This window comes from Lissotriton helveticus, chromosome 6, assembly GCF_964261635.1.
Source record: "Lissotriton helveticus chromosome 6, aLisHel1.1, whole genome shotgun sequence".
Lineage (NCBI taxonomy): Eukaryota > Metazoa > Chordata > Amphibia > Caudata > Salamandridae > Lissotriton > Lissotriton helveticus.
Window position 1 is genome coordinate 1,403,390,116 of NC_136067.1, and position 25,976 is coordinate 1,403,416,091.

At 44.0% G+C, this 25,976-nt stretch overlaps 1 protein-coding gene across 1 annotated transcript in view; it reads right to left on the reverse strand.

The window, feature by feature from the left end:
- Window positions 1-25,976, reverse strand: part of PEX7 (peroxisomal biogenesis factor 7) — a 1,057,085-nt gene that overhangs the window by 453,852 nt on the left and 577,257 nt on the right. The window contains exons 7-8 of the mRNA XM_078649187.1: window positions 19,882-19,995; window positions 6,250-6,305 (exon numbers count right to left, since the gene is read on the reverse strand). Coding sequence (XP_078505313.1) covers window positions 6,250-6,305; window positions 19,882-19,995 — 170 coding nt within the window. The remainder of the gene's footprint in view (window positions 1-6,249; window positions 6,306-19,881; window positions 19,996-25,976) is intronic.

Sequence of the window (25,976 nt, forward strand, 5' to 3'; positions counted from 1 at the left end):
GATCGTTCGGCGACTGGAAGTTAGTGGACAGCAGAAAGAGGCAAAAGATGGCTGAGCAAGAGGGCAGAGCTCAGGTGATGCATGCAGCAGTGCTCTGAATGATTTGAAGGCGGTGAGTGCGACGGGCTGTAATTTCAAGACAGAGTTTCCATAATCTAGTTATAAGAAGATCATTACACTTAAAGCAGTCTGACAACAGTGAGAAGGGAACATATGGTGGATTTGAATAGCATACATGTGTGGTGAAAGAAAGTGGAAGATACATGGCACATCTGTGCAAAGAAGGTGATAAGATCGTTGAAAATGAATCCAAGATTTTTTTGTGACAGAGCTGGGGTGGGTAGTAGGCCCAGCATCAGTGCTTTGTATAAACTAAGTGGATGGGCTCAAGGTATTTTACACAAGGCCACTGCAACTTGCACACCCTACCAGTGCAGCCAAATGCAGTGCCACCATTACCTACAAACTAGGCGTTGGCGGTAAATTCCGTTCCGCTTGCGGAATTTGCTAAATGTGGGTAATTTTGTGTTCCGCAGAGGACGCGAAATTGCCCAAATTTCTGCGTTCCGCGACTTTGCGACATTTTTTGCTTGTTCGCATTCTGAAAATGCATGTTTGCGAGATATTTCCCCCCGAGCACACAAACAGCAATTGCGAACAGGAAAAAAGCACCGCGAACAAGCAATTCCGCGTGTCGTGGAGATTTTTACAGTTTCGCAGAGATTTGCGTAACGCGATTACGCACATTCCGCCCACCCCTGCTACAAATCATCACACTCCAACAAATGTGCCAATCCGAATTATTCCATGTCACCAAAGCTGTACAAATGACCTGAACGACGTATTGTCATTTTAATTTCAGTGTATTTGAATGTATAAATACTCCACTGATGTGTTTTTCTAAGGAATATACAGACAATGCAACCATGTGGTGGCTTGTCAGAAATAAGTGCCAATGTTGAGAAATAAGGGCGGTGCGGAGCACCGGCAAACACCGGTACAAATTAATCAGTGGCGCAGCCGGACCCTTCACCAAAGAGAAGACCATATCTTAGGATGTCCTCTAAAGATGAGGGCCTCTGTTTTGTTGTTATTGGGTTTTAATTTGAGTTGATCAGGTGGGAAACTGCTAGGATGCAGGACCAAACCTCCTGTGTACATCCGACATTATCGTTGAAGAGAACAATGCTTTCGATATCTACATACAATTTTAGAGAGAGAAATCAGATGATGGTAGAAATAACACTAACCAGACAAGATAAAGGATAAACAGCAATGTGCACAGAGAGAAGCCTTGAGGGGTTCCACAACCAAGAGATTTAGGACATGACTGAAATGGGAGAAGGTGGACTGTTTGTGAACTCTGAGACAGAAAAGATGGAAACCACACCAGGGAAGTACCTTGAATGCTATGTTGTTCCAGTCGATTAATAAGCACTGGATGACAAACACAACACTAAGATCAAGTAATATCTGGGGTGCTCTACCTCAATCAAGCACAGATTGTCTGATGCAGCAAGAAGAGATACTTCTCTCCCATTGGGTGAACAGAAGGCAGCTTGAACATGAACACGGCAAAGAAGGGAATAACTTCTTGACAAATGAGATTTGGCAGCTGACCTTTTTTTCAGGGATTTTAGAGACAAAGGGCAACAAGAAGATAGGCATGATGTTGCATTAAAAAGACTGATAAATCACTCTTATTTAACCTAACACTAGATGCAATACTACTTTTATATAGATCAGAGCATTATTAGTGGATTAAATGCGATAATAAACATGTAGGCTTATGTTTTTAATATACAATTTATTTTGTCTTCTGTCATATCACTGTCTGCCTGTTAATACATTTTGTTTTGCTGATTCTGGTCCCTTAAAGGGTCTTTCACTTTCCCTCTCCTTCTTTACCAAGCCTCGTACCTTTTCCTGTTGGGTTTTCCCTCTTATATTCACATTTTGCTTGTTCCTCTCTCACCTAAAATCACTTACCTCTTCTTGCAAGTCTGCCCCTCTTACACCTACTTTTCTTCAGCTCTATTCTAGACCTTTCACTTCTCCCCAGCCTCTTGCATTCCCTTGCTGTTCTGACCTTTTACATCCACCTCTACACTTCTCCCTCCTTTTATTTTCTCTTGCTGGCTCTTCCTCTCTTACAGACATATCTCTCCTTCATGGTCTACTCCTAACCTCTCATCTCTCAACCAGCCTTCCAACTTCTCTTGCTGGTTCTGCCCTCTTTAAATCAACCCTACTCCTACTCCTCTCACTCTCCCCAGTGTCTTATCTTCTATTCCTTGCTCTACCCGTTTAATTCAACCTCTACACTTTCCCCTCTGTTAAACTGGTACTAATGAGGTGAAACCTTTGCCTAAACAGCATTTACACGTGAAAAATGGTAAAAATTATGAAGTAATACTATTCCATAATGTGCTGCATTAGGCCTCATAATTTGACTTTTTTTGAAGCATAATTTAGCCAATCCTGCTACATAATTTGGTCTTCCCCTGCTGCGATATTCCAGTAGCTGTAGAGCAATATACACAAGGACTTCCTGTTAGAAATGGGGGTCTCTAGATGGCAGTGGCTTGCACTCAGTCCAAGAAGGGACCCCTCCTTCTAGTCAGGATAAGGGAGTCACACACCCAGGTAGCTCCTGCTCACCCCCTTGGTAGCTTGGCGCGACCAGTCAGACTTATCTCAAAGGCAATGTGTGAAGTACTTGCACATAACACACAGTAACACAGTGAAAACACTACAAATGGACACCACACCCGCTTAGAAAAATAAGGTATCTTCATCTAAACCAAACAAGACCAACACAACAAAATCCAACATACACAACTCATAATATGACTTTTAAAAGGTTTCAAGCAATTTTGTTCATAGAACTCTATGGATGCGGTGATTTTACACAAAGTACCTCAAATGAGTCAAAATCCACAAGGCAAAACAGCCGCAGAGGAGGGAAGCGTGGGAAAACACAGCGATGTGTTGGTTCCTGAGTTCTTGGGGGGGCGCTGTGTCAGTTCTGATGCACGGAGGAGAAGTGGAGTGTCAAATTTAGATTGTAGGGGGAAGTGATGCATCGCAATACAAGACGGTTCTGGTCTACGAGTGATGTGTCAGGAAACTTGTCGCACAAGTACCTGGAAATCCAAACGCATTGGAGGTTGAAACGGCGGCAGCAAGCAGGCGCTGTGTCAATTTCTTCAGCTGCAGTCCCACGATGCGTCAATCTTGTCAGTGGTCTGCGTTGAAGGCAATATGGCAAGCTCGGACTTCGGAGACACAGTGTGCTGAACTTGGGCTGCCGCGGTTTCTTCGGCCACAGGCAGGCACTCAGTCAATTTCTTTGGTTGTACGGCAGCAGTGCGTGGAAATGTCTCCCGCATGTTGGTGCTGCGTCGGAAAAACAGGCGCTAGATAGGCGACACATCGTTTTTGATGGTTACAAGCAGATCTTTGCTGCAGGAACAACTTCCAAGGGCCTAGAACTGGAATTGGCACAACTTGGCAGATCAGAACTCCAGCAGTGGAGTTCAGGGATGCTGCAGGTAAAGTCTTTGCTGGCCCTGAGACTTCTTAACAGGGAGCAAGCACACACAAGCCCTCGGAGAAACTTCACAAGCATGATACAAAGCAAAGTCCAGTCCTTATCTTCTCCAAAGCAGAAGCAGCAACTGCAGGTCAACCCAGCAAAGCAACCCACAGCAAAGAGGCAGTACTCCTCCTAAAAGCTCTTCAGCTCTACTCCTTGGCAGAGGTTCCTCTTGATCCATACGTGTTCTAAAAGTCCGGGGTTTTAGGTCCAATTCTTATACGCCTTTTGGCCTTTGAATTTGGCATTCTTCAAAGGATTGTTCATGTGCACACGTTCTTGCCTTGCCTGGTCTTGGCTCCAGACACACTCCAGGAGGGTGAAGACAGCATTGTGAGAGGCCAGGCACAGCCCTATTTAGGTGCAGGTGACAGCTCCTCCCACCACTCTACCCCAGGAAGGATATGCAGGGCACACCTCAACTCCCTTGTGTGACTGTCTAGAGTGAATGAACAAACAGGCCCCTGTCAGTCTAAACCAGATATTGATTTCACAGGCAGGCAGAGGCACGGGATGGTTAAACATGAAAATGCCCACTTTCCTAAAGTGGCATTTTCAACCACACAACTTAAAAACCACCTTCATTAAAAGATGTGTTTTAAAATTCTGAGCTCAGAGAGCCCACACTCCAAATCTCTAGCTGTTCCCAATTGAAAGTTACACTTGTAAAATGTTACAAGGCAGCTCCAATGAAAGCCTATGGGAGAGCTAGTCCTTGCAATAGTGAAAAAGGACATTGACAGTTTTTTACTATCAGGACATGTAAAACACACCAGTACATGCCACTCCTTTGGGGTACCCTGGGCCTACCTTAGAGATGCCTTACATGTAGTAATAAGTAAGGTTAGGGCCTGCTAAGCGAGTGCACTTGTCAGGTCGACATGGCAGTTTAAAATTGCACTCACAGACACTGCAATGGCAGGCCTGAGACAAGTTTACAGGACTACTTATGTGAGTGGCACAACCAGAGCTGCAGGCCCACTAGTAGCGTTTGATGTACAGGTCCTGGGTACACACAGTGCACTTTACTACGGACTTACCATTAAATCAAAAATGCCAATCGTGGAGAACCAATCAGAATTACAAATTACAGAGGGAGCACTTGCACTTTAGCACTGGTCAGCAGTGGTAAAGTGCCTAGAGTACATAAACCAGCAAAAAAAACGAAGTCCAGCACAGCATTAAAAATACAGGAGGTAGAGGCAAAAAGACAGGGGAAACCACACCTAGGGTGCTAGGTTCAACACTTACTGTGACTGTTTACACAATTTTGTTTCCTTGATATTTCCAGGTGGGGAGCAACCAAGGGACTCAGAATCGGTCAGAGTGGTATCTCCAGCAAGGATGCATACCTTCCAAACGCTTAAATAAAAAAATGCAGGTGAAGTCAGGCATTTAATAGGGCATTTCCATTGAGGCGTATGAACAAGAAAAACAGAGGGTGAGTTAAAGGGAAACTACTCCGCCTGACTGGTGATCGGGCCCTACGTAAGGGTAGCTCTAGCTGGTTAGCAATCTGGTTTATTAGTGAGTGGGAAGAACTTGTGTCTTAAATAAAGTGATATGAGCAGTTTGAAATAGGCAGGCTTAGTTTTTATCATAAATGTCATGACGGTCGTTTTTGCTGAAAAACGGACACAGACCCTCTTGTTTTGTGGGACACTGCGAAGCTAATACACGGTCTGCCGCAAGGAGTTCTTGCAGTGTCTGTGGACTTACAGTAAGAACAACCAGCCCCTTGAAATAAGTGATCCGATCAGAGTACGATAACTCAAATGTAGATATAAAAAGCAAAAACAACTTAGAGTGGGCCAGGGTGCAAAAGCCTTTCGTACAAAATGCCAGTATTAATGGGGTGATAATCAATGCTTTAAATGGGCCGGTACTGTCCGGTACTGAGTACCGGGACTTTTTTATTTTGAGAGGGAGAGTACATGCACTTCTCAAGGAAAACGTGATACTTTTAAATGGAGTGTACCAGCACTTCTCAGAAAAGGGCAGGTACCCTGTCCCAGAGTACCTGCACTATTATTTTTCCATTTCAAGCACTGGTGATAACTATTTTAAGGGCCATGACTTTGGTGGGACTAGTCAGTCTGGTGAACACAAGTCTAACGACTAAAAAATGCTGCTTTCAAGAAATTCAGCCAGGAAGCCTTAATTAAAGGAAAACAATGGTTGAGGCATTCATGTACAGAGCTGAGATGACGTATCAAGTGCGTATATTAACAACATCCAGTGATAAACCGAAAAAGTTCTTTTCGTAGGTAGATTTGAAAAGAAGGCCACACACAATGGTATCTGGACAGAATGGATAAGGTGACGCTGCTGCTACTTTCCTCGTGCTTATCAACATTTACCATGAATAACGGAAATATCACTCCGCAATCTGTGGGAAAAATGTTGAGAGTAACATCTGTCATGGCGGGTTTCCTTAGAGGAGACTGTTTGGTTAACCTTTATGGGGCCCTTGATAATATACGTGTGTGGTGGTTGCACTGGGCTGAAGGATGAGTGTCGCACTTCATATCCATGCACGCGGGAAAGATGTTTTCTGTTCCACTTATTAACGAGGCTTATTTGCAGCTGAACTATGACTCACACGGAATTCCTTTCAAAAGCCACACAGCCGCCATTTTTTTCAAAAGTACCTGACAGTGAAGTCGTAGGAGCAGGAGGCCAGTATGGTCGCGTGGAAGGGAGAGAACTGCGGAAACAGAAACAATAAAAGGACTAGTAAATATAGATAAGCATGAAACCGTCACACAAGCCTGCAGCAAAAATGGATACAAAAATATTGAACGTCATTTTATTTAATTTACAGTCTGGATTTCAGAACGAGCAGCACTATGGAACACCGTTTATTAACAGCTGCTGTGCCCTAAGCGTCTTGTGAAATCAGCTCTTACACAGTTCCTGGAAATTTCCTCATCAGAAAGCAAGGTTCACCACCGGCTGCGAGTGCACTTACTGTGACCAGAGCTAGACAGAGATTTATCAACTGAAGACTTAGTATTATTATAATCATGTTCGTATTGTATTGTGTACCACAGAAAAATGGCTGGCAAATTTACTTCTGCTCTATAGTTGGGCCTGGTTAATGGCTACATTTCAAGTGAATTATTGCGTGATCTGTAATAGAAAAAATTGGGAATCAAGTTGTGGCCCCAAGCAGTGCAATTATAGAGGGCCTTCAATGTGGGATAAACCACGAAGTAGACATATTAAAGGATGGAACACGTGATGCCACTGGATATTCCTCAAAACAGAAAAGTGAAGTTTGTGCAATTTCCCATACAAGCCAGTGCATATCGTAATTCATTACTAGACATGAGATGTGTTTGTCATTCTCCTGTTCATGTCACTGAACTCACTATGTTCAGGTTAATTTGTAAAACAAGAAGTACCATGGCTCCAGTTAGGAGGCAGCTTGGACCAGCCTCCTGTCTCCCTTTAGCCTGCCTAACACAGAACCAACAAACCCTACAAGTGAGGAGGGGATGTGGTGCAATGACCAGAGCTGCCAACCTCGGAGCTGAGTATCCAGACTAGAGTCTTGGCTCAACATCCTGTGATTCTGGGCAAATCACTTAATCTCCCTGCGTCTACCAAAAATGAACGTGTCCTTAACTGGTGCTCTAGTGCCAGTATTGATGAGCACCGGAGCACCGGAAACCACCGGCTCAAATAATGCACTTGAAATGATGTCCCACTCGACAGCAGCCACTAGTAGCATCGATCTGGAATTACATGTAAATACATTTTATGCGGCTGAGACAGTCAGTCAGTGGGGACACAGGTACCTGGTGCGCCATAGATGTGGCTACTTCCAATATGGAATCCCTCTTTCCCTGTGATCCCTCCCAAGGCTCACTGAGGTCCGCCAATAGGTTAAAGATACTCAAGAATGTATCTGTTTATCCCAATGCTATTCTGAAATCCTGCACTTATGTATAAGCAGCTTGCTTCCAGAATAGGCTATCTAATGCAGATTTAGTGCAAACAAGCTTGCTAAAAGTGATCTTCAACTTGCTTTTAGGTCCAGGGATTCACCAGACAACACCTTCAAACGGAAATCTGTCCAGTTCTGCCTGTAGCCCACATAGGTGACAACAGGAAATTCTATGTCAGGAAGCGGAGGCGAGGATTTTGCTTGTCCTTTCTCCATTTTATTGGACAGCACGTCATAAGAATAAAGGAAAAAATATACAACATCCATGAAACTACCCTAACCAACATGGCCGCGGTAGTCATGGAAACACAGTAACCAATCATAGTCCATACGACAGCATAAAGGTATCCCACGTCGGTAGTCCTTCCTCTTTCTCCATTGCTGCCTTGACAAGATAAGTCTCCGTTTTTTTCCCTCATCTTATTCTTGTGGCAGTTTATCATATTTATTGTGACAGCTTGGTTTCGCTGTATTTCTCATTTATTTGCTCTTAGAGCTGCTCTCGTGACGCGGTAGGCTTCTGTCCCGAGCGTCTTGTTTTCGCGCGTGCGCAGTCGTGTGTCGGCTCCTCAGACACAGATCGACTTTCTCCACAGCGCTTTCACCGCGCTTGTGGCGAAGCACGCTAAGAGGCTTTGCGCTTCACTTTTAAGTATCCTAGCCTCGTTTCCCCACACGGACGCTGCCTATTAAGCGGCAAGAATTGGATAGTGACTGTTATTTATTCATTTATTTATTAATTATTTACTCAAGTCAGTCACACATTTTTTTATTGAAGTTTTTCTTCAGTTTCTCTTTTATTACTATATACTTTTGGGTACCTGTGTGGGTGAACATCGCCTTATATTTAGTTGGGGTGTTTTTTGTGTATGGGTACCCAGTCTTCTGCGCAAATGCAGTCTCGTCAGGAACAAAACCTTGCAGCTGACAATGCTGAGCAGCCTCTTCAGCCCTTATTGCCACCTCCTGCTGAGGTGGACAGACTCTTGTCTTCAGCGATTGCTCAGGCTCTGGCCCCTCTGCAGGACAGTGTTAATAAACTGTCTGCCCATGTGTTTAAATCTGGTTCAGGGGTTTTTGGGGACAGTGGGGCTGGGCCCAGTGGAGTAATTTCTATTCCTCCACGCACGGCCAAAAAGCATGACGCGGGGCATCTAGAAGGCTTCAACAAGCTTGCAGAAGCTTTCCATAAGAGTGCGCGCACGCTTAGAAGCGCACCCTTCCGGGGGGATGACTCACCCGGAGATATTGGTGGTTCTTCCACCCAGGACCTTGACCCGGAGGAAGGGTTTCCCCTAGAGGGAGTAGAAGACGAGGAAGACTATTTTAATGATGACGAGGATGAATCCTCTGAGGATATGTCAGATATTGGTAGGTCTTGGCGCCCTAAAGCTAATGTCTCGGATTATGGTGAGGGTGACCAAGTTCCCCATGACATGTTTGATCCTACCACCATCTACAGACCCCGCTCTTCGGAGTGGATTCCAGAAAAATCTACAGCTGACTATGTAGCTGCTAAACTTAGACAGCCTCTCTCTCAGGATGTGCGTTTGCGCCTACGCTCGGAGTGTCCCCGTCCGTCCCTTCCTAATAGGGTGGCGGCCACTCCTGAGATTGACCCAAAATTATGCACTTTTTTCGCTAAATATGTCAAAGATCCTAAGAAAGGCATCGATGGGTCCTGGAAAGCTTGTCAGGACAAGTTATTGGATGTTGTTGGTCCCCTAACTAAGATCATTGAACTTGCCCAGCGCTCCAAGGAGTCTGGTATGCCACTCCCTGTTGAGGACGTAGCGGGTTGGGCGCAGAGGGCTGTCTGCCTCCTTGGCAATGCCAACTGTGCTCTTTCTGCTGAGCGTCGGCGGTCACTTTTGTTAAAAATTTATCCCAAACTTGGCGAATTATCCTCTTCTGAGGCGGGTTCAGTAGCACAAGGCACCTTATTCGGTGATCCTTTCGTCAAGGAACTTGGAAAATTTGTGGCGACTTTTTCCGCCTTAGACAAGGCTCAAGCTTCAATGAAAAAGATGTTCCCGAAGAAGGTTTTTGGCGGGGCCGGCAGAGGCAGGGGTCGCTCTTCCGGCCGCCAGTTCTAACAAGGCCCCAATAGGGCGCAGCAAAAAAGGAACAATGGTTGGAATGACGGACGTCAAGGTTCCTTCTATCCGTCCCGTGGAGGCAGAGGACAAGGCCGAGGACGTTGTTGCAACCAGTTCAACTCCAAAGGGTTCAACGGTAAGTGTTTCCATCATGGTTCCTATTCGTCTGGGGGGAAGGATTGCTTTGTTTCTTCAAGCCTGGTCAGCCCTCACATCAGATCCTTGGGTTCTTCAAACTGTTCGGGGATTCCACATAGAGTTTTACGGTTCCCCCGTTCAACTAACACGTCCTCGTCCTCTGTTTTTTTCTATCGCAGAACAGGATCTCATAGACTTAGAGGTACAAGCTATGCTGCAAAAAGGCGCCATTATACAGTCGTCGCTTCATCCAAACGGTTTTCTCAGCAATATCTTTCTGGTCGAGAAAAAGGACAAGGGCTTCCGACCAGTCATTAATCTTCGCTCATTCAACGAGTGGCTAATTTACAGACATTTCAAGATGGAAGGCATCCATCTTTTGAGGGATCTCCTTCTACAGAACGATTGGTTGGTCCGTTTGGACCTGAAGGATGCCTATCTTTCAGTTCCAATTTACCCTCCTCATTGCCGATTCCTCCAGTTTCTCTGGAGGGATCAGATCTACGAATTTCGTACTCTCCCCTTTGGTCTTTCCTCAGCAACTTGGTGCTTTACCAAACTCCTACGACCCGTGGTGGAACATCTTCGCACCATGGGATTTCGTCTAATAATTTACTTGGACGACATTCTTCTTATGAATCAGTCCAGGGATCTTCTCCTCCAACACCTTCAGGTGACCATATCTATGCTTCAATCTCTGGGATTTGTCATCAACGCCCAGAAATCAGATTTGGTCCCTCAGAAGGAAATGACTTTTCTGGGTTTCCTGATACGAACGACGGATGCGACGTTACATCTTCCTTCTCAGAAAATTACCAAGATCAAGAAGGAGATTCGCAAGGTCCTTCGTTGGGATCGGATTTCTCTTCGTCTTTTGGCCAGGATTGTAGGTTTACTGTCCTCATCGATCCAGGCCATTTTTCCAGGCCCGCTTCACTACAGGGCTCTCCAGAGACTAAAGACGTTTCATGTCCGCAAGGGTCTCATGTATTCGGAACTCATTTCTTTGTCCATGGAAGCCCGTTCGGAACTCCTATGGTGGTTGGATCACATGGATGCTTGGAACGGGAAAGCGATTTTCGGTTCCCGTCCGGATCTGGTGATCGAATCGGATGCCAGCCGACAGGGATGGGGAGCCCGTTGCGGATCCCTTTCGGTGGGTGGCAGGTGGACGGAGGAAGAGCTTCACCTCCACATCAATTGTTTGGAACTCCTTGCAGGTTCGTTCGCCATACGCTCATTCACAACGACCAGGGTCTCTTGTTGTGTCCTTCTTCAGATGGACAACACGACTGCAGTCAGGTACATCAATCGCCTAGGCGGCACCCATTCTAAAGTCTTAGCGGATCTCGCGAAGGATTTCTGGAACTATTGCCTGTTACGCCAGATTTCTGTCATGGTGGAGTATCTTCCTGGCGAGATGAATGCGGTGGCGGACTGGCAGTCCAGGAATTTTCAGGATGCCAGCGATTGGAAACTGGATCATTCTGTGTTTCAAATGATCTCGGATCTTTGGGATCTTCCATAGATGGACTTGTTTGCATCCAGATGGAACACCCAACTTCCAAGGTTTTACAGCTGGAAACCGGACCCGGGAGCGGAAGCAGTGGATGCCTTCCTACAGGATTGGTCCCGGTTTCCAGCTTATGCTTTTCCACCGTTCCTGTTCATTCAGAGGGTAGCAGCCCAGGTCCGCAGACAAAAGGCCTCTCTAATATTGATCACCCCGATTTGGAAAGCTCAATGTTGGTTCCCGTCTCTTCTAGAGTTATCTTGGGACAGACCTCTTCGTCTGCCGATATTCGACCTCATTCTGACGGATCCATTGGGTCATCCACATCCTCTGGTTCTCCAAGGCCATCTACGTCTCATGGCCTGGAGGATTTCAGGAGACGTTGGTCTAACGACTCGCTTTCGACAGACGCTGAACTCCTCATTCAGCGAGCCTGGGCCCCTAGTACCACTAAACGATATCGATCTGCCTGGAACAGATGGGTTCGTTGGTGTGTGGCAAAACACCTGGATCCCGTGGGCTCTTCTGTAACAGAGGTAATACATTTCCTCGCTAAACTTTTTCACGATAAACTTGCTTACTGTACTATCAATTCTTTCAGATCAGCAATTTCTGCGGGTCATGCCTTGGTGGATGGATCTCCGGTGGGAGAACATTCCTGGGTTTGCAAGCTCCTTAAGGGTATCCATCTGTCTCGTCCCCCGGAACCTTGTTATTCCGGTCTTTGGGATGTGAATGTGGTTTTACGATTTCTTCTATCCTGGCATGATAACGAGTATCTTTCGCGAAAGGAGCTTTCGGCTAAATTGGCTATTCTGCTCTGTCTTATCTCTTGCAAAAGAGCTTCCGATGTACGTGCTCTTGATGTTTCTGCCAGAGTCTTTACTCCTGAAGGAGTTACTTTTACTGTCTCCAGAAGAACTAAGTGCAATACGAGGTCAGTATCTTATCCGGCCTTTCCGGATTCACCTAAACTATGTGTTGTTCGTTGCCTCAAAACTTATGAGAATGTCACTTTGGAATTCCGCCCTCCGGGCGAGCGACAATTGCTAATTGCAATAAAGAAACCTTTCAAAGCAGTTTCTTCTCCCACCATTGCTAGATGGGTCAGGTGGATTATGTCTGAGGCTGGTATTAACATTTCAAATTTCGGTGCTCATTCCACTAGAGGTGCTATGGCTTCCAAAGCTGTCCAAGTTGGAGGCAGATTGGAAGATATTATGAATGCAGTGGATTGGTCTTCGGATTCAACTTTTAAAAAGTTTTATTCTAAGCCAATCCATGAGGCGACTTCTTTGGTGGTGAGTAAGCTTTAAACAAGCAAAATCCTCGCCTCCGCTTCCTGACATAGAATGAGAAATTTCCTAGTTCACACAAAAGAAAGTTTCAATTCTATTAAGGACGCGGAGGCGAGGATTTTCCCACCCGGCTTTATCTAGCCTTCCCTCCCTGACTTCTGGATTCCTGTATTGTTTCTTCATACAAAGGAAGTAATTATTTTTCTTTTGTTTTGATGTACATTGATTAATGTGTTTCTACTTGAATTATCTTGTTTTTCTGCAATTGTCTTTGATCATTCCCATTACAATGTGTTAGATTTTTTTCTACATTGTTCTGGACGAGATATTATTATTATTTCTCTTCCCTAGGTTCCGATCAGAAAACGGAATAGAGGGTAGAGGTCTTCTTCCCAGCGGCAGCAACGAAAGAGGAAGGACTACCGACGTGGGATACCTTTATGCTGTCGTATGGACTATGATTGGTTACTGTGTTTCCATGACTACCGCGGCCATGTTGGTTAGGGTAGTTTCATGGATGTTGTATATTTTTTCCTTTATTCTTATAACGTGCTGTCCAATAAAATGGAGAAAGGACAAGCAAAATCCTCGCCTCCGCGTCCTTAATAGAATTGAAACTTTCCTTTGTGTGAACTAGGAAATTTCTCATTCAAAGTACATACTCTTAGACGTGAGGTCACTAAATAAAACAAGCCAAATGCGAAAAAGTATCAGAGAGAATCCTACAAAACTTGTGTCTTGACATTGACTATGCCGAAGCTGGCCAAAATACATTCTGCGGAAGGGTCAAACAGATGCTGACTGGTAAAGGGGATGTAGTGAACTGTTGTTGGACTTGTTTGTGCACAACTGAAACTTAGCCATACATGCTGGTCTACAAAAGTCGCACAGCAGTACAAACTGCCTAAATGGTCAGCGATCACCTCAGAAACGATTTGCACATAGTCTGCGATAGTGCCAGGCTCAAATGGTGAATTTGACCTCTGTAAGAGTTAAGGTTCCATATTACCCTACTATATTCTTTCTGCAAGAAGGCAGATGAACAAACGTGCTACGTTTTCTAGATGATTCTAGAACCACAGGGTTAGGTTTTTGAGACCCATGGCCCTAAGGACTCAATCAATGTGCCAACTCGATGCTGCAGCCACTCCACAACTCACAGAGCAATATTTGAGTGAGACATTAGAGGGATAGTTAATGGAACTGATGAAGCAGGAAATCTGCGAATCCCTTAGTTGACACATAAAACCGACTTTGACACTCTTGAGAGAAAAATGACAAAAGGGCACAACTTGTGCTAACTACATACATGTTGAAGAAATCATGAGAAAATGTAGTTACTGCATCGTAAAGGCATGCGGAAGAGTGTTGACTAGATGAAAATCTTTGCTCGAATAACATAGGCTCGTGTTTTACTAAACTGCATTGGTGTATTCTTTTAATGTGTAATAGAAATGTGAATGTGATGGTTCAGGTGTTATAGAGATTTCATAAACCATTCTCTTTAAATAATGATGTGTGTGAAGAATGAAATTAAATTTAACATGATTTAGAGACAGTTACGTGTGAAAATGAAGAGTTTCATTTTAAACTCCATGTTTAGCATATGTGAAATTGTGCACCAAGTGAGAAAAGAGAAAATGAAATGGTTCTGCACGCTTATACTAGTTCCAAATGCTCTGAAAATTTCAGAGAATAATCTTCATACATGTACTAATGTGAATTACTAAAAACTATATTAATAATTTATGTTTTGGACAGATTTTATACATTGGTACTTTGAAAATGCAGTAATAAGTCATAGTTACACATGTTAATTTCAATGGAACTAAAATGATATATGAGTGCAAATAAGTTGAAGAGAAACATATAGATCGGGTCTTAAAAACTCTAGAATGTAAAGTAGATTTCCATTATTTTATACTCTATATTTCATAAACTAAATTCAATTTAGGCCTGCATGTTCCATACTTAGCTTGATTCTGTTCTCATGGAAAGGCTTTGTAAACCTACAATGTGATACGAAACTATGTTTCATCGGAAGAGTTCCCATGCACATACTAGGATTGCTTGCAACAACTTTTTTACTTTGGGAACATCTGCTGTGAGAAGCTGTCTTCTTGCACTCACTTATGTGCCTTTGGTAAAGACTATCGTTTAGAAATTATATAAACTGGATGGTTTGCCAGATAATGTGATGATCACCACCTTTTTGCTATAATATGTGTCTTCTTTATGCTGCATGACAATCATCCTATAAGAACTGGCCACTGGACTGAGTGGTCCGATCAGATGAGGTGACCCAGGCGGTGTCACCCCAGAACTTGAGGATTATATTATACATTGCTGGGACGGAGAAACGCTTACATTTTTCCTCTTGGGTGAAGATCATTTATTCTCCTTGCTTTCGGATCCTGCTTACAGAATCTATTGGTTCCGCTTTCAACAGACTCATACACTGTGTGAGCCATTCCCGGACTTCTTTACCCTCATAGGAGAGTACCTTTGAGCTTTCATGGTTCATGTCCCTTCCTGATCTTTCATGAACTTTGGTAACTAATGACAATTAAAGAGATTAATTTGACGATCCTGCACTCTCGAATCACAAATACCTGATATTGACATATTTACTCTTTTTAACTTACTGCTAAAAATCTAACTTTAAATACCGTTTCCGTCTCTCCATGGCTTGTCACCAATAATTGATTGTGCATTCCAAGTGAGTATTAATGAGGGATGGGAATTCTAATTGAGATGTCTCTGGTCAGCAGATACTAATGTTACTATTCTGTATAGCTCTAACTGAATTTGCATGATTGTAGTTCAAGTGAATTTCTTCAGGAGATTTTGTCTAGCTGTGATAATTCTGCATTTGTTTAGCGTAGTTTTGAGAATTATATATATGAATTTAATTGCGAGTTTGTAGGTTAGTTATCCAATTCCTGGTTCTCATTAGATAACTAAATAGGATCTCCTATATCGGACCCCTCTCGTCACAATTCAGGATCCATCGGAGGACCAAGTAAATTAACCTGAGGTGTGGTGTTAGGAGATAAAGTGAGACAAAGCAAACAGGACCTGTGATGATACAACAAAACCAAAAACGCTGTTTCCTTTAGGAATAACACACTCAAGAACAGCATGGATACGTTTTAAAGAATAGTTTAAAAATAAAAACCTTGATCTAGTGCACACAATATGAATTGCAACTACAATAATGGCAATTACATTGATAGTAGCAACGTTTACCAAAAGCCTGAATAAGAGAAACCACTCCACCATATTTGCAGTTTTACATTTATAGCAATTTTACACTCATTCTGCGTTTTTAAGTGTTAAGCTAATCCTAGCACAGCAGAAAATAAAAACCTATTTTGAGTTTCAGAGCTTGTTCACACGCTCATACCTGTTTGAATGACAGGACTTGTGTTCAATAACATAGCTAATCCTACCATTCATGTAGTGTGAGGTGACGACCTGCACTGATAGGTTCAGCTAGCGAAGGCTAAGTGCAGGACTGAGACGGGTTTGAAAGGCTACTTAAATGGGTGTCACAATCAGTGCTGCATTCCCACTGGTAGCATTTAATTTACAGTCCCTGGGTATATGAAGTACCACTCTACAAGGGACTTACAAGTATATTAACTATGCCAATTGTTTATACAACAATTTCATCATGTTTAGGGGCAAAGCACATGCACTTTAGGACTGGTCAGCAGTGGTAAAGTGCCCAGAGTCCTAAGGTCAACAAACAGATATAACCAAAAGAGGAGGTAAGTAGCCAAAAAGTTTGTAGGTAGACCAACCGAAGGCTGACAAGTCAAACACTTATCTGGAAGAGGAAAAGTTGTAAGCAACCAGATGTTTCCTTTGAGCTGGGAAATGGCACATTGATCCCTAGTCAATTCTGATGGGAGAGAGCTTGGAGAGGATTCATCCTGTTGGTATCCATAAGACTGGCAGCTAGAAAAACCCATAGGTGAGTCCGCCATTTTCAGTCATGCTATTGTCCACTCCAACTCTGCCCACCTTAAGGTGAGGCGGACTCGGAGTGGAAAACAGCATGAGCTACTCCAGCTACTGTCTGATGGGGACACATTTACATGGGTTATGCTTTTGATAACAAGTCTTTTTTTATTTAAATCTCTTTACCGGGTTCAATGTTTTCCTGAAACATCTGCCTCTTCCACCTGGTAATCTTGCCAACTCTCCTAGAGCGTACAATATTATCGGGGACACTGCCAGACCCTATATATCAGGAGCTCAAGTGCACGGCACCTGTCCATACCACGTTCCCATCTGATTATGCTAGGGGGTGTTGCCTTCCTCTGAGCAATGTTTCTTTTCCCCAATACTAAAGCCAGCCTAAGTTGGGACTTCCCAGCTCTGTGATGTCTTCATTTCAAGTATATTTAGTAGAGCAGTTTTTGGTTTTGGGTCGCTTGGTCGCTTCAATACTGTTTCAAATGTGTGAAATATCCCCTCCCAGAAAAGCCTAAGAACTAATCAGGACCACATTTTATGGATAACATTCCCCACCTCTGTCTGAAATCTAAAGCATATGCTGGACCTGGGCGTCACAAGAAGTGCCACAATTTCTCAGGGTGTCAGAAATATTGTATATAGATATTTGAACTGCATTAGCTGGATCTGGATTATGCTCAAGAATGTAGCCTTGTACAGGGCCATAAGTGCAAAGGTCCATTCCTAGCCTTTGAGGTTGCCAATGTCTTCTTCGCAGGCTTCTCTAATCTGACTGAAGGTATCAGGGGAGTTAATAAGCAAGTTTTATACAGATAGGTAATCTTCCCCTGCAAAGGAAACTGAGATATGGTCAGTTTTACCTCTAGTAGAATGAAGCTGAGTAATCCATCCAGTCCCACTAAGTAAGGCATAATAGCATTTCTAAACTGGAGGTAAGGTAGAATTGCATATGGAAGAGTCCAAATTCCTTCTTGATGTCAGAAAAGGGTTTTAACGTCCCCCCTGTCACTATGCCCTCAGCAGTGAAATCCCTAGCCGATTGCAGCCCTCAAAGCCTTCCAACAAAGTCACCTCCAGTATGTTAGTTACCATCCATGGGAAGGGGGGGTTTGATCAGTCAGTCTTCAAGCCCATCTAAATTGTTTGTTTGAGGCCCTCCCTATTTCCATCGCCATCTTCGTTGCAAGGGCCACTCCAGGGGGAAGTTTCCTTCCGTAAAGGTAAAGGATTGGAGAGCCCTCACCCAAGGCCCACAAACAAACTGAAATTGCTGGGTCTGACATTGATCCGATGTGGGGGAGTAGATCGGTTCATTCATGACAATCAAGTGTGGAGCTCTGTGATATGATATAGGGTCGATCATTGCTAGCCCTCCATCATAAACTGATATGCAACACTTAAGAAATGAGATATGAGGACGACCATTATGCAGTAATGACATCTAGTTGAGTAAAAGGCTTTGTGAAAGACAAAAGGGTAGTTTTATAATGTATACAAGATTTTAGGGACAATTATATTTTTCAATAGCACAATCCTACCTAGCATTGATAAGATTAGAAATAAACATATGTGTGTGTCTTTGCATATTTAACCCATCAAGGTGGAAGTGTTGTCTGTCAGCGCTAGGTCCTCTATGTGGGAGAGTTGAATGCCTAGGTTTCTGATGCTATGTGTGTTTACTAAGATCCCTATGGCCTCAACCCGAAGCTGGACTCTAAGTCCTGTGTAGAGTATACATTTGTAAACTTGAAAGCGTAACATGCAATCCAAGAGTGCAAGGAGGTAATCGCATTACACACTATTGAAGGCCTTCTCAAAGTCAATCACTAACAAAGCAAGAGGCTCAGACAGTCCATGTCCCGTGGACAATGCATTGAAGGCGCGACAGATATTGTGCCTAGTGGAAGGTTAGGACTAAAGCTACTTTGGTAAGTATGCATTAAATTTAGGAGTTAAGCCTCGATATTTATCCGGGAGATTGGTAGGTATCACTCACATCTTTCTGGGGTATAATCCAGCTTCGGTATGACCACAATGTGAGTCTTGCTAATCTCTGCTGGAAAGCCTTTAAGGACCCTAGCATCCTCGAACAGATCCAAAAGTGGCCATGCCAACAAAGTGGCTGGACACTTGTAGAACTCACAAGGAAGCTCATTATGTCCAACACCTAATAGCAAGCCAGTTTTATTGCATTCAAGAGTGTGAGGCAGGGTCAGGCTGACATCATGACCAGCAGCGGCCGGAGCAGGTAAGAGCGGCGGGCGAGGTCAACAGACGACGGAATAGGAGTGGTTACATATTTATGTAATTTGCCCTATTACGTCGCCTGTCGACATCCCCCCACAGCACTCCGCCCCATTAAGCTTACCTGCACTGGCCGCTGCTGATCCCGACAAGGGAACATAAGAACTATATGGGAAAGACATATGGTGCTGGGGAAAGGACAGAGAAGACTACAGATCCCAGAAATACATGCAAGAAGGGTCTATAAAGTTGGCTGGAAGTGGTAGAGAACTAGCCAGTGGGAGTTGGGAGTGAGACCCAGACTGTGAACCAGCTATTTTACTCTCTTCCACATTAGGCCTCTCACTTCCAGGGCAGTATAGGCATCAGCACTATTTAAGCTCAGAATAAGAGTGGAGAACCAGACTGGCAACTTTCCATTTGTTGTCTGCCTTCCTTATTCAGACAGTTTGTCACCATTTACTAATCCCTTTACTTATTCAGCTTTTACCCTTTCCCGGTTCCCTAGTGTTGGTGGACTTTAGGCAGGGTACTTGTTATTCTGTGTTTCTTTATCTCATACAGTATTCTGGCTCTCCATCCGTCCTGGAGTTCTATGCCTGTATCATGGTCAGTGCAGGACAATATGGGAGCTGAGTAGAAATTCAACAGGCAGATGTAGTGGGAGGAAGTGCAGTGGGGTGATGTATGTGCCCAGGAATGATGGTTTGCAAGGCAAAAATGAGTTGTGACTCCCAATTTGGCAGCCTGGACATTCCACAAGTTTGGCCATACCAGAATAAGCAAAACTCAAGAGCCGAGGAGGAGAAGCTAGCATAAAGGATAAAAAAAGAGAGGCTTCTTTTAGAAATAAACCTAAAAATTAAATAGATTAAGGAAATAAATGTTGAACATCAGTCACAAGCTTAGGTATCTGTACCTGTTTTCCAAAGACACAACAATGGAGATAATACATTCGCCTTGACACAAAGCAACTATTTGCTCCAAGAACCATCAACAGACAACCAAACAAAGCACAGTTAAAAAGATAATAGATGTGAAACAAAATAATTTACTTTTGCTCTTCGGACAGCGTAGGAGTGTCCACGTAGCTCAAAGACAGGCTGTCGCACAGTTCTCAGGTCCCAGCCTCTCAAACTGCAGTCCACTGCCCCGGTTACAAGCAGTTTCTGAAATATGAAACAAAAATACATGTTCCATCATATTATAGATGAATGTCAATAGGTGTATTTGATGTGTCTATCTCAGGCCGGTTCTGCTTGGTTGAGGGAACTCAGTGGCAACCGAGCAATCTTTGTAATAAGTATAGTTGTTGTCAATGGAACTTCAAGCACCAGACAAGGGAGAAGCCAGAAAATTAAAATACTCCACACTACGAACAAAAGCTCTGATGGTATCAAGCAAGTGCAGAAAGGGAGTTCGAACCTTTCCAGAAGTACTACCTTGTCTCTTCCACTAAAGCATCTATCCATCCATTCAGCCTTTCACCCTTCTATCCACCCTCTGATATCCATCATTTCACCTTAATGTTATATCATCCATCCATTCGTTCATTAGTCACCATTCCATTCATTCACACATTTGCCATTTATGCATATATCCATACATTCATCCTTTGAATAACACATTCATCTGTAAAAGCTTTCATCCATAACTCGTTTCTTTTTGTCATTGATCCCCTCAGATTTCCATTCTCTGCCATTTTTTACCAGTCCAACCATCACCCTCTCAAACTTCCATTTTCTCTGCAATCCTTTCACCCATCCATCCACTTAGCCATTCACCTATCCATCAACCTACTCATTGAATAGCACTTGTTACAATGCATGCGTTTTCTACGCATGCCACTACAACGCAAGTCGTTACAACAATGCGCTGTTACATCGCATGCCATTACAACGCAAGTCGTTACAATGACTTGCTGTAGGGGGGCGATGGAGTTTGGAATAGTATAATTTACTTTTCCAACTCCAAAGTGTGCAACATTAGGGAAGGTGTTGGATCGAAAATCCAACACCTTCTGTCCCCTACAGCAAGTCGTAACGGCTTGTGTTGTAATGGCATGCGATGTATCGCATGCGTTGTAAACGATGTTTCCCTAGTCATTCATCCACCCTCTCATTCATCCATCCGCTCATCCGCTCTATCACTCGTCCTAACTTTCATCCTTTCTTCCTCTCACCTTTCCTTCCTTTCATTCTTAATTCCCATTTCTATTAACACTTGTCTCTTCACGTTAATTGTGAACTTTTGTCTGTCAAGTTGCAGACAAAAGAGACTCATAAAGGAACCCATCCCCGCTCTAGGTGCTAAAGCGTGGGGGTTCACGACGCCCCTGGCACCAGATATATCGGTCTGGTCACTGACGCCAAGAAACCTCCTTTATCAGGCTTTGAACACCTAGGGGTAGAGAAGGTAAGTAGTCAAGGCTTACTCAGAGTGGTGCAAAATACTCAGATACAGTTACCAATAGAATGGTGGAGAATAAAAATACTGACCATTGAGAAAAAAAAAAAGCAAAAAGCATAAGGCTTAAATTAACAAGCATTGGAAATGCAATAGGTCTCGCAATAACGCGAGTCTGAACTATTAGCATTGTAAATGATAATGCCCTTTATTTTTGTGTTCTGGTTTTTGGATATAAATAAATAAAAGGCTTTGTCATTTACAAGGCCTATAGCTTAAATTTGCGTTAAAACGAGACCTATTGCATTGCAAATGCTTGTTTATTGAGTTTCATAATGAAAGAAAATACAAAGTGATGCAACCAAAGTGCATTGCAACAGTAAGGCATATTCCATTTTATGAAAGATTCATTGCATACTTTACAAGAACAGGGTCTGTCGATAAGGCGCCAGCATTGGAAGCATTAACCTTTAAAGAGTTAGGGTTCATAGTAATTTCACCGGTGCTGATGTAAAGCGCTCCGATACTTTCGGGTCGAGCCCGCGCTATATAAAACTGCAAAAGAAAAAAAAAAAAAAGATGAACGGGATATGAGCGAGAGGGTTGAAGCCTAAGAGGGGGCGCCGTAAGGGAGAGGGAGGTGAGCTTTAGAGAAAGGAGCAAAGATCCTGAAGATCCCGAACAGTAGACCACGGAAGAAAGAGTTCAAGCGAGAGGGGGAGGTTAAGAAAGATGCGACGGCGCTGGAGAAGCCAGAGTAGAGAGAGGGTGAACGGAGGAGACATGGACACGAAAGAGCAGTGACAGGAGGCTAGACGTTGACAGCTGTTGAAAGGGAGAATAGATTTGATTTATTTTTTTATTTACTTTATGCGTTTTTATATAGCGCGGACTTTACCCGAAGGTGTCAAAGCGCTTCACAATGGGAACAGTAGCGTTACATGAGGAGAAAATTACAAGTGGACGTGTTACAAAAGCAAACGTTACATTGCATGAGGCAAAGATGACAATTGTGCATGTGCCAAAAGCAAACAAAATACAAGAGGTAGCGAGCGATACGTTACAAGAGGAAAAGGTGACATGTGTGCAATTACAAGTAGAGGTAAAAAAAAAAGGCAGATAACAAGACCAGGGAGACATGGACGAGAAGGAAGACACTGGAGAAGAGACGGAGCAAGAAAAGTCAAGGCAGGAGCTGTACGAGGTTGTTCTGAAAAAACAAATCTTCTGGTCGTGACGTGCGATCATTGGAGGGGGTGCAAGGGATGAGGGAACACGGCCTGGGGGAAGCTGGCTGGGGAGGGGGAGGAGAAATGCAAGGAAGTTAGGGGAGGAGAAGCCGAGAAGCCGCAGAGCGCACGCTGGGCGAAGCCCTTTGATGTGCTGTGCGGCAAATGGAGGGAGGCTGATGCGCGTTCATGTTTGAACACGTGGTTCACATGAACTGCATGAAAACGCCAGCAAAAAGCTGGTGGTTTCATGAGCATTTTGAGCACTTGAATTCTCGTTCCTCAATGCGCTTGCGCGCATTTAAGGTCACAAGACCTAAAAATGAAAGGTACAACAGCACAATAATAATATCTTGCTTTAGCTTTACACGAAGTTCTATTCAAAAAATGTAATATAGATAATCTAGTTCACGTTCTAGTTGTATGAAAATGGGACACAATGGAATTATGTAATGTCCGAGTGCCGCTTCAAGCATACTAACAGTGTGCACAGAAGCGATGTCTAGAATGCAGGAGAAAGTTAGAGCTCTCTGCAAGTGCTTTGCAAATACCTATTGACTTTATGGATGGAGGCACATGAGCATACCTGCCAACTTGAAGAACAATCTCACAGTGTGAAGAGGGGTGGGGCCTTGGAGGGGGGGATGGGGCCTTGGAGGGGGCAGGGTCTCATGCCGAGAAGTACATACAAAGCACTTCTCAACCCCACCCACAAGCCCCTGCCTCCTCAAAAAGAGAAATTTTGCTGAGTCTGGTGCCTATATCCTGGGGTGTTTTCACACCCTTTAATGGTTCAAAGCTTCGTAAAACTAGCTGGAAAACCACTGTTTACAGGCTCTTCAACCCTGCCACTAGTAATATCGCTGCCTCGCCGGGAGACCTTGTGATGGGAGACCGTATTGTGTGTCACACAGTGGCACGGTGTGACTTGGTAGGTATGCATGTGTGTGTCTAGTGCAGCTGTGGGGGGGTCAGGCAAACATGCTCAGAGTCCTCAACTTGGGGCAGAGAGCAAATAGCTGTCAACACAGTTCCTGGTCATCCCAGTAGGCTTGTGGCCACAGTCCTCAACAGCGTATGCACACAATCTTCCATCAAGCAGATGTAGTGGTGGGCTCGGTATTAGGGAGAAGAAAGGACCTTTGTGGTCAGGTGGACCAACCTCAGGAAATCTACCTGGTGGGTGGAACAAGGTCTACAATATCAGAGTCTGCACACCACCAGTAGTAGGCGGCCCAAGCTCCACTGTCAGAGATGTTGCTCTTGGAGTTAGACTTTGCACTGGTATAAGTCTCCGGTCTCTGCAGCACACCAGGTAGAGAGCCTCACTGGTGTTGCTGGAGTATGGGCTCTTCGAAAGTCCAAGACAGGTTCTCAGTACTTAGGTTAGTCTTTCTCCCTTGCCCTCAGCATCAAAGCAACACTAATCTTTTCTGCAGATCTTAGCGTCTGGACTTGACTCATGGGATGACATCCTGTATTTATGACATCAATGCATGTTTTCACTGTTGACAGGGCCAGCTACTATTCTCATAAAGAGGTAGGTTGGGGGATCCAACCAGCCACTCAGAAGCAATTTGACACATGCATTATTGAGGTTGCGAAAGGGGTAAGTTGTATCATGCTCAAAGTTCAGTTTGGCCACTTAGTAAGAAACATCCCCAATATTATCTCAGTTTTGGTTCTGTGGTGATAGCAGCCATCCAATAACATCACCAAGGAGTGTGCATTCTACTCAGGCAGTCCTTCAGACAATCAAGTCCCTGTTGCAGATCTTCAATCCTCGTCAGCCATAGTTTTACACAGGAGCAGGAATGGGCAATCAACATGCCTGCATTGATCAGATGTTAGCAATGGCAATGCCTCCTTGCAGACCACAGGCTGACCTTCCCAACCCATTTTGATGCAGAGAGGTGAAACAAAAGGGTCCTTTCCTGTTCCATTGAGAGTTTGTTGTTAAAGGCCAGAAACAATACAACCTTGGCTACTCTGATTAAGCAGGGAGGAGGGAGAGGAATGAGCAGTCGCGATACAGGCATGGCACCAGTGGAAACAGCTATTACAACCTTGCCTCACTGTTTTGGTCTTAAACATTCACTGGTAGGACCCCTCTGTCTCTTGTGCACTACAACCATGCCACAACAAATCTCTCACTCTAAATGAAGTGGTGGTTTCCAGGCACTGCAGACTATATGGATTTACTGAAGGAGGCCAAAGGGCAACTACCCTAAAACGGTGCATGGGCAAAAGGGCAAGAATCTCATGACTACCAATCAGCTACTCTCAGTCATTAGTTGTGTTATGGCATGGACATGGTGAAGACAGTCAGTCATGTTCAAGTTACTAAAACTCTGTGGCAGACTTATATCCAACAAGAGAGGTGATTACTCCACTGGTGAGATACTCACTTTAAAATCATGCGCAGAGCATCCAGACTGCAACAGGATTACCCCTCACAGAAATAAAGCTAATCCAAGAAGGTTGTCACATGTCCTACACCAACTCAAAATGGAGGGCGGGGACTATAAAGTGGCAGAATTCAACACTGAAAAGGAGCTTAATACAGTCAGGTGGCAATACATGATGTCTATATTGTGAGGTATGCTAGCCCTTTATGGAGTGGGTCCTAATGTTTACGCAAAGTCATCGATCAAAGTCTATACTGGAGGTGTAGTGGCTGATAGCCAGACGTCAGAGAGGGGCATCCATCTGCGACATGTCCTCTCACCACTCATGTTTGCACTCGCCAAGGAGCCTCTGGCGAGTAAGCTGTGACACTGACAGGTGGACTGTAGCATAAAAATCGGTGTGTGTACACGAGTAGTATCAATCTATGTAGACAACACTTTGATATAACTTAGATATCTGGAACATTCTTTACTGATCCTATTGCGAGAATACGCCCATTCAAGTGCACTCTCTCTGAGTTAAGAATGAGGACGGATAGTAAAATGGTGGAGGACCTGGTGGACTTGAAGGAGCTCCTTCAAGTGCTGCCCTACCCTCCTGATAGCAGTCATTGTAAATAGGAGGGAAGGAGATGGGGTATATGCTCTAACTGGTTTAGAATCCTAGTATGGCACAGTGATCGTAATCGCTTCTGTCGGACTGTATGACCAGGGAGCTGGACTGTTGAATGCTTCTGGACACAGGTTAGCACTGTTTATCTACCAAAAGAAATCAGTTTGTGAGTACTGCTGATCATGAATACAGGCATTACACAACACATAACACTTTTGTCTTGATTTGGGATTGTGGCCTGAGGAAGTATCCCAATATCCACTGACTAAAACTAAATGTCTGTCTCACTTGACATATTTAGATATGTCCACCACTGTAGTGCAGCATAGTATTTCCACTAGGATAATCTTCAACAATGGTGCTAATTCCCCAGCAGTGTGTGTAGTGTAAAAAATCTACCAAAACACTCCTTAGGAACAGATCCCCTTTCTCCGCTCTCATTTCCTATCTAATGGGTCTAATTTTGAGGCTTACCGGCAATAGAGGGGATACCC